A 9,536-nucleotide genomic window follows, 5' to 3' on the forward strand; every position below is an offset into this window, starting at 1 on the left:
GTTTTCAACTTTAGTAATTTACGTATCATGGAATTTTCTTTTGTTTTTTTTTCTTAAGAAATTTCTTATAATAGCTTATTTCAACCATGATTTTTTAGAAATAGCCCAAGACTAAACAGAAACCAAAACTAGTCTAAAAATACCGTCGGATTCGACGGAAACCATTTCTGATCCGGCGGATTAAGGACCCTATCAGGACGCGCCACGAAGCATGCTATTTTGTTGGATCCGACGGAAACCGTTTTTGATTTGACGGGTTAATGACCGTATCAGGACACACCGCGTAGCATGATGTTCCGCCGGATCCGACGTTTTACCCGTTCTGTCCGACGGATTAATGAAACAATCCGACGTAATAATAAACAGTCGGATCTGACGGTTCAGTTCATGCTTCCGTCGGATCCGACTGTTTAATTTGTCCGACGAACCTAAGATTTTTCAATTCGGTGGGTTTGATTTGAAATATAAAGTGAAACTGAACACTATCATCGTGTTCTTCTCGAAAAACTAAGCGAATTTTACACTATTGATTTACTTGATTTTGTGAAGAAATAAGAAAGATGGAGATAGAAGTTGATTATGAAGGTTTAGAGTATAAGAGGTAGAAGATGATGAATTCCGTTGGACACACTAAATTTTCGTTGGATCCAACGGTTTTTAAAGAAATTCCGTCAGATCCATTAATACGTTGACACATGGCTCTATTTTAAAGTTCAAAAATTCCTTCAGACGGTGTTGAAATTCCGTCGGATCAGAAACGTTTCTGTCGGATCCGACGAGATTTTTAGGCTAGTTTGGGTTTTTGTTGGGTTGTGGCTTATTTCTAAAAAACCATGATCAAAATAGGCTATTTTGGAAAATTTCTCTTTTATGTTTTACTTTTCTTTTCTTTTTTCTTTTTTTTTGATTTATTTGTTGACAGAAATACATCGTCTTTTTAGCAAAACATAAACCTTAAATTGTTATTTTTACCTTTTTTTTTCTTCAGAAAACACATTGTCTTGTGTCTTTCTAGTAGCTAGCTTACTTAATTGCTTATAAACAAGTTTTGAACATGCATTAACCCGCGTCTCTTGTTGTACACGTTACCTGGTACTCTTCCTTTCCTCCCACGCTTTCTTCATATCCATTATATATATTATAACCTACAACCTTATAAAACTCTTACCTTCTAACTCATCTCAAAACAATGGCACAAGACAACAACAACAAATGGCACTTACTAAGAACCTTAAAAACCGTCATAAACAAGGTTACTTTCTTCGTGAACAACAATGTAAACTGGTCACAGCCTGTCTCCACCTTCACTGGTGGCAATCATAGGCCGCTAAGCTTCGGTGAACGATTAGGGTTGACCGCAATCGTGTCATCCTCAGATGATGATGAAGATAATGATAATATGGAGTTTTGTGACTCGGGTTCTTCTTCTCGAGGGTTGAAGAAGACTAAAAGCTTTCATGTTCAAAGAACTACGAGTTTTCCTGAAGAAGATGATGTCGATAAGAGAGCGGAGATGTTTATCGAGAATTTTTATCGACAGTTACATTATGAAAGACAAGTTTCCTTACAACTTAGGTATAAGAGATCAGACACGAGCTTTGGGTCATCAGATTCTAATTCGTGTTCGCCGTGAAGAATAAATATGAAAACAGCTAATTAAATGAAGAGATTTTATCTTATACTAGAAATATTGTATGTTTCAAAAGATATTAGAAATTGTTATTGTTTGTTCCATGAACTTAAAAGTCTTCTTGCTTCTAGTTTAGTCATAGGTCTTGCACTAAGGAAACCTTGCTTATATGTACATATAATCATATAATTAAGTCATTCTTACTTATTTATATACCACGTTAATGCATATGTTTAGAGCTTTCGGTGGCCTCTCAATGATAACTGTTGGTCAAGTCTGTGAAGAAAAGGGGCATTCTATTAGGTCATAAGAAGTTATCTTGACGTTAGTAACTGTGTGGATAACAGATGTACTAGTGAGTCAATAATGGCCCTTGTTATGTGTCGGATTGTTATACAAGGTTACACAAAATCATATTATGTCATAGCAAGTCATTTTTTGTGTTGATGGCATGTGTGACGTGTGTGATGATAAATATACTAATGTTTTTTTTATATGTACGTTGTTTTAGTCAAACCCATATAAATATCTTTTTGTACTACACTATGTTTTCAAATGTTTAAATAAGTGAAAAAAAAATGTTTACTATATTACTTTTGTTAGAGATGCATTGTGGTGTGACAATGATCTATAGTGCTGAAAATTGACTACAATTGTGAGAATTGAAGTCATTTTTCAGGAAATGAGTGTATAACATTATTTTAATAACAAGTATAATATTATTTCCTATACAGTGAGTGTAAAGATTCGAATTTCGTGTTGAGATGAACTACGACTTATTGGGACGTAGGAAATGATCACAACATGTTGCAATTTAATCATATGAACTCGATTAAACTATACTAACATGGTTTTAGTGTTTCAGTATTTAAGGCTCTTGAGCTTTCTTGATTATCAAAATTCATAAACCTTCTAATTAACCAGATACAATTTCCATATAGCGGATTTACGTATATTTATTGTTTATGAATCCAGATTTTGAGTAAAAGATGTCAGTTTTAACTTTTACACTAAGTTTACTGCCATTGGCAGTTTTGGCATTTTCAAAAATGTTAAGAATACATGTTAATTTTAAGTGTATACAAGTGAATACAAGTTAATTGATTGTGTACATGGATACACAATTGACAGTCAACTATTTGAATTTTAAAAGTCAACCTTATGAAAGTTTGAATGTACTATACTAAGACACCACTTAATTTTCAGTTTGATTGGTTTGGCTCGTGACCAAAAGTAAATGACTTAGGCTACATCGGTGTTCAAGAAACAACAATGGTAAAAGTTGGTATTCAAGATTTTTTACAAAAATTGTAAACGAATTTCCAGTTAATCAATAATCATCGATTTACAGATTTGATGGTTAATAAAATATTATTAATATACTAAACTATTATAGCCAATATTATACAACTAGACAACGACCATATAATTACACAACCATTTATTCGTACAATTTACATGACACAATATTTAATAGCGTATATAAGAGTATTTATATCTATACATGTACAACAAGCTAGTACCAAACTAGTTGCGAACCATAACTGTGCATTCGGCGGGAAACCCTCGTGGGAACATCTTATTATCGGTGCAATAGTTGTAGATCATATGGTTTTTCTAAACCCTTCTTATTTTTTCCTTACGAGTCATATTCAAGTGTGATATGACACTAGGTTTAACTTTAAAGTTGCGGTACGAAGCCATGAAAGGGGCACGAGCCCGGTCAGTCTTGACGAGACCGCCTCTCGTTGCCCACTCGTCCGCACTCCACAAGCTTGAATACAGCCTCATCGGTTGGTTTTTGGGAAAAGGAACACCAATTGCTTCTCGGTTTTTAAATTCTCTTATTGGTGTGTCGTCTACAAGAAAACTAGTGAAAAATAATGCAAGGAAATTAGAAGAGGTAACAAAAGCCACCAATCCAAGTTTATCAAAATTTGAATGTGCTTGCTTACACTATTGTTCGGGGAGTCCAATGGATGGAGTAAGTGTGGAAATTTGAAGTAGGGTCGAACCACATTCGAAATTGTTGCTCTCTTTCGCCTTTGCCTTGGGTGTAAACATTGGTGTGAAGCGTGTATGGTTCACCAGTCAAATTGCCCAAGAACTCGAAATCTATTTCATCATGGTTTGTACCTTGTGATGACAACTGTTTTTCACATTAAACACCAAATCAGTTATCTATAACTTCATACGTATATTATCTAATATTCTAAACCAACAATCCACATTTTAATTAGGTAACGTTAATGGCACAAAACTAAGGGATTGGGTGACGATATATGCATTGAATCATACAAAGGGAAAACACAAATAAAACCGGAACTAAAAAAAAAAGATTTTAACATCTAGATTTAAATTACACAAAAGTAAATTTAATTTTGGTGTTATAATCCAATTGGTGAAAAGAGAGGTAAATCCAAGTTTCAACTAAAGTTGCTAGTAAATATCATACTGATTAATTGTTCTACTTGTTAATAAAATAAAAAAATTCAGTTGAGTTGTATGGGTTCAAACGAGCTAGCTACTCGCAAGTTACTAGAGAGTGGCTCATTTAAAAGCTCAATCGATCCGAGCTTATTCAAGCCTGGAACAGTGGAACCCGAGCCTAAAAGTAAACTCATTTAATTAACGAGCCCGAGCCCGAGCTTCAATTATCGAGCGCGAGCCGGCTCGCGAGCCTAAATGAGACTATCGTTTATATAATTTTTAATATATATATATATATATATATAATTATTAATTAATATATATAATATTATGAAAAAATGAATAAAAATAACTAAATAATATATATACTATTTTATACATAAATTTATAATAAAAAATATAAAAAAATAATATAAAAATAATTATAAGTATATATTATATAAAAAACAATTGATAAATAGTAAATGAGTTCCATTTGAGCTTTAAAATCTCTGTCGAACCGTCCTCAAGTTTTGAAAATAAAGCTCGAGCTCCGTGTAAATTAAACGAGCCAAGCCAAACACGAGCTAATAAAGCTCGGGCTCGGCTCAGCTCGTCTCGTTTGTATCCCTAGCCATGTCTGTAGCATACAATTAAAATAATATGAAGTATATTTTAATATTCAAAAATTAGACTAAAAATATTTGTTCATTTTTATTAATTACATAACTAGTATAACCAGCTAACTTACAATTTCTTTTAGATAAACGAGCCAACCTGCTCAAACTCGTATCGATAAAAAGCTTAAAATGAGCTGAGTTATTCTGAGCTCAAGTCAAGCCTCAAATAATACTCGTTTAATTATCGAGCCCAAGCTCCATCTTTGTATGGAAGCTCGTTTAGACTCGTCGAGGCTTAACGAGCAGTGCGAAGCTTAAACAAAAGCGCGAGAGGGCCGGACTCACTATGATAAATTTTTCATAAACAAGCCATGCTACAATTTTCGGATGAAAAGAATTCACAGTTTGCATTAAAAATTTCAAACTAAAACAGATAAATTAAATATACTGAGCAAGAGTGACCTCTCGGGCCATTAATAAGTTACGCCTAGAGGTGCACAAATCGGGTTCAACTGGAAAACCCGAATCGGTTCGAAACCGGTTTTTTCACACCGGGTTGTAAAATGGCACCGGTTCCAATCAAGAACCGGTGTTCCCGACCCGAACCGATGCCCAGATATGCTAACTTTTAAGAACCGGATAGGGTATGAACCGGAACCGGTTTTTTTTGAAATTTAAATATCATAGCCGTTAGGAACCGGTTCCAACGGCTATATTGCCGTTTTTGACCGTTGGAACCGGTTTTACCGTTGGAACCGGTTTTTTAACTATAAATAGGTTATTTTTTACTCTAAATAGCAAGGTTTGTTTTGTGTATTTGTTAAACCACTTCCAAAACTATAAAACACACTCCAAACCACAATTAACCTTAAACCGACAACAAATGACAACTAATGATGACGTTGTTATGGTGATCGAAACAACAAGATACCCCGATGTTTGGGTTCATTATGATTTGTCTCATGACCGACTCACATGAGTTGGCACGTTGCAAATATTGCTCGAAGTTTCTCAAAGCAGGGTCCAACTCGACATTACGAAAACATACGAATAAGTATTGTCGAGAGAAAAGAAGTTTGGAAGCTAAATAAAGGGAAGTGGGAGAGTCGTCCGGCTCTACAACCCAAAAATAAGTATTCCCGGATTAAAACGACGGACTTTGTTTTTTATGTTTTAGTTGTTATGTTTAGTATCGTTTATGTTTTAATAATGTTTGTAATAGTTATTTTTTAAATAAATAAAATGTTCGTCGTTATTAAAAAAGTAACAAAAATTAATCATGAGTAACAAAAGTAATTATAATAAAACAAATCAAAACTAAATATTAGTTGAACAAGTTACAAATAATTTTACCAAACAAATAATTACAACTCTTCTTCGTCTTCATTCTCGTCTTCACCCTCGTCTTCGTTATCGGAAGAAACCCCGTCCTCCGCCTCCTCATCATGAATATGACCCTCTATTGGTATTTCGTCTTCAAAGTTCGCCTTATATTGTACACGATCCACCGCATCCAAATGGTCCTTTAGGCAAATGCAAACCTCTAGAGACTCGGGAGTTAGTTTTGTTCTTCGCATAGATAACACCCTCCCACTAAGAGAAAAAACCGATTCGGAAGCAACCGTTGAGGCTTGTACGGCAAGCAAATCTCGATCCATGGCGGATAGAATGGGAAATTCGTTTTGTTTACCTTTCCACCAAGCCAACAAATCAATATTGCGAATTTCGTCGACCGTTGCGCCCTCAACATAGTTTGCTCCACTATATCGACCAAGTTCGCTACTTGGTGTGTTTCATCTTTGCCTCTTAGATGCCGATTCAGGAATCCCATTCATCAAGTTTATAAGTGGGTCATTGCACGGCCTACTAGTTGTTTTTTTCACAAAAGACGATCTCGTGCTTGGACCATACATTTGAAAATAATGGTCATAAAGGTCTTGAAGGTTTTTGTTGAACTTGTCATTCGCTTCCGTCGACAACTTCGGGTCAATCTCGTGCATACCTAAGTTGTCGAATATTTCCTCAATCGTTATTTCAACCCCATTAACATTCCAATAGGGGTTTAATGCGGCGGTACAAGTAAAGACCGGCGGTATGTTTTCAAAATATTTTATGAACTTTTCTTTCATCACCGCAACAATATTTTCGAAGAGTTTGTTCTTCTCCGCAAAGCTTTTAAAAACACAAGACGTGTAGTACAATTCTTGCAAAACCCAACAACTAGTAGGGTAATAGACTCCCGATAATTTTGTTGTTGACTTTTTGAACACGTCAAGATACTCCAACAAATAACCGACTTGGACCCAAACACTTTCCGGAAACATATCGGCCTCGCGTTCTTTAACAAGATTGTTATGAAAAGCTTGTAAAGTTTGGCGTTGGGCAAAAGCACACTTTAACATATGACAAATTGAGTTCCAACGGGTTGGAACGTCCCAATTCGGCCCCAAATACTTTCTTTCAACCGACTTGCAATAGTTCTTATATTCAAGATGTCTTCTTTTACCACTTTTGAAGACATCTTGTAACATAAGTCTAAAGTATTTTAAATCATCACAAATGTTTTCATTGTCAAGACCTATTTGAACAACCAAGTTGATGATATGTGCAACACATCGGACATGAAAAAAATCCCCGAAACAAGGTGGTGAATATTTAATGATAAATTTTTCAGCCGCCTTAGTATTGTTTAAAGCGTTGTCAAACGAAATCGAAAATATTTTATTTCTCAAGTTGTAAGTCGTTATAACTTCATCAAGTAATTCAAACAATTTTTCGGCGGTATGTGGGAACGGGAAGTTTTCAAAAGCGATGGTGCGTTTCATCAATTGCCATGTCACCGGATCAACCCAATGAGCGGTGACACATATGTATGATTCGGGCAACCCGTGTGGTGCCGACCAAACATCGGTAGTTAAACTAACCATGGCTTCTAAAGAATGAAAAGACTCGATTAACTCTTTTTTAGCACATTCCCACAACCTGATACAATGACGTCTTAAGGTAGTACGACTTACATGTGTGTATCTCGGTTGTAGAGTTTCGCGAATCAACGACGTCAACTCCGGGTCATCAAAGTGGTTAAACGGCAAACCTCGTTGAATAACGAACTTTGCCATTCTATCTTGAACTTGAGTCGTGTTGTAACGAAATAGTGTACCATCTTTACCCAAGTCAATTTGATCGGTCGCGCCAATCCCTTTCAACGCCTTGCAATATGGCTTCTCGATGTGCTTTCTCAAAGTAGAGTTGGAATCGTGCTTTAATATTGAACCACATAGTTTGCAACGAGCCTTTTGATAACCTTCGTCATCCACAATTAAATCCTAATTCTTCCATATGTCTTGGTTGCGGTTATGGTTGACTACCGTAACAACCCTTGGGTCCTCCGTAACAGGAACGGGGGCAATAAAAACACTCTTCTTAGCCTTCTTGTTAGTTTTTTTGATGGGTGCCATAATAATATTTAGTTGGATAGTCGGGTAACGGAACGGATTTGCTAAAGGAGTAGTATTTTAGTTTGTTTTTGAGTTTGGTGGTGAAATTAGTGGTGGAAAACAAGTTATATATAGGTTTGGGCATCAAAAACCGGTTTCAACGGCTATATTACCGTTGGAACCGGTTCCAACGGATCTATTGTCTCTCGAAAACCGGTTCCAACGGCTATATTACCGTTGGAACCGGTTCCAACGGCTAATGGTGGCTAAAAATCCGGTTCCAACGGCTATATAACCGTTGGAACCGGTTCCAACGGCTACTTTGACTTTTGTTTGACTCTTCAAAAAAACCCGCCGGAACCGGTTTTTCCGGGTACTTACCGAACCGGTTACAATTAAGAACCGGGTAGGAACCGGGTTGGAACTGATACTAACATACAAATATGAGAACCGGGTACGATTTTCGGGTACAAAAATACCCAAACCGGGTATTGTACCAACCGGGTTGGAACTGGAACCGGTTCCGGTTCGGTTCCACCAGTTAGGTTCCGGAACCGGTTTTTTTGTGCACGTCTAGTTACGCCCATGTTAACAAGCCTCGTGTATTTTCAAGTTTTTCTACCTATACCAAGATTAACATTTTTATAAGCTATATATAAAAATAGCGTGCCATTTTTGAAAATTATAGACATGAAATGGAATGTGGCATATTATGCAATCAAAAAGTAACCTTTCTTTTTAAAAACTTTTTTATAAAAAGAATAGACACTCATTTTCCATACTTCTACTCTAAACTACTTCAAAAATTAAACAAAAGCATACATAATAGGCTGTGACAGTTCCAGCCGAGTTTCCCGGCACAAGCTTAAGTTCCATGTCAATTCTTCCAAACAGATATTCCTTCTTCGACTGAAAACCGGAGCCGGAAACTCGGTCCAGTGAGAGTGTAAGCATGTCGCCAGTGCCCGCGATCTTACCGCGGCCACCACCCCAAGTTATGTCAAAATCATTGTAAAAGTTTGTAGCACTGGCGGTATTATAATAAGCAACCAGCAACAAGTAAATAGAGAATATAATAAGAGAGCTTGTGGATTGTGTGTACAAAGAAGACGACATCTTGTAACTTGATATATTGTTGGCTTCATATGTGTGGTGTGTTAGTTTGTATATATATATATATATAGTTACTATATACACACCGTTTGAGGAGATGTTGAAGCTTATCATTAAAATATTTTTAGATTATTCTAAAATTACTACTTTTTATTATTATTATTATTATTATTATTATTATTATTAAAAATAGTTTGAAAGAAATTAAGAGAAGTAAGATCTCCATTCTCCACCACTTCCATATTTGTGCTTTAAACTAGGTATTATTACTTGTGTGTTATGACAAGAATGTTATATGTAAAAGAACATACGATAAAATGTTGAATG

At 35.8% G+C, this 9,536-nt stretch overlaps 2 protein-coding genes across 2 annotated transcripts; one reads left to right on the forward strand and one right to left on the reverse strand.

Annotated features, from left to right (window-relative positions):
• Positions 1–1,189: 1,189 nt before the first annotated feature.
• LOC143552450 (uncharacterized) lies at positions 1,190–1,633 on the forward strand. Its single transcript, XM_077042667.1, has one exon. It carries the CDS (start codon positions 1,190–1,192, stop codon positions 1,631–1,633), a length of 444 nt encoding a protein of 147 aa, XP_076898782.1.
• Positions 1,634–3,035: 1,402 nt separating this feature from the next.
• On the reverse strand, positions 3,036–9,218 carry LOC143552445 (xyloglucan endotransglucosylase protein 1-like). The gene is made up of 3 exons (XM_077042664.1): positions 8,919–9,218; positions 3,586–3,779; positions 3,036–3,500 (listed from the first exon to the last, which is right to left on the reverse strand). The coding sequence occupies exons 1-3, from the start codon at positions 9,210–9,212 to the stop codon at positions 3,248–3,250; spliced, it is 741 nt and encodes a 246-aa protein (XP_076898779.1). The 5' UTR covers positions 9,213–9,218; the 3' UTR covers positions 3,036–3,247.
• Between the last annotated feature and the right edge of the window lie 318 nt (positions 9,219–9,536).

The sequence above is a fragment of the Bidens hawaiensis genome, unplaced genomic scaffold (assembly GCF_021521415.1).
Source record: "Bidens hawaiensis isolate Kalapana, Puna unplaced genomic scaffold, B.hawaiensis_p1.1 tig00016882_1, whole genome shotgun sequence".
Classification (NCBI taxonomy): Eukaryota; Viridiplantae; Streptophyta; class Magnoliopsida; order Asterales; family Asteraceae; genus Bidens; species Bidens hawaiensis.

Excerpts from the sequence above, each read along its gene's own strand:
- LOC143552445 (XM_077042664.1), bottom strand. The coding sequence starts at position 9,212 with ATGTCGTCTTCTTTGTACACACAATCCACAAGCTCTCTTATTATATTC. Across the intron at positions 3,780-8,918 it reads GAACTGTCACAGCCTATTAT|TTGTCATCACAAGGTACAAA; the intron begins GTATGCTTTTGT and ends TGTGAAAAACAG. Across the intron at positions 3,501-3,585 it reads TGGACTCCCCGAACAATAGT|TTTTCTTGTAGACGACACAC; the intron begins GTAAGCAAGCAC and ends ATTTTTCACTAG.
- LOC143552450 (XM_077042667.1), top strand. The coding sequence starts at position 1,190 with ATGGCACAAGACAACAACAACAAATGGCACTTACTAAGAACCTTAAAA.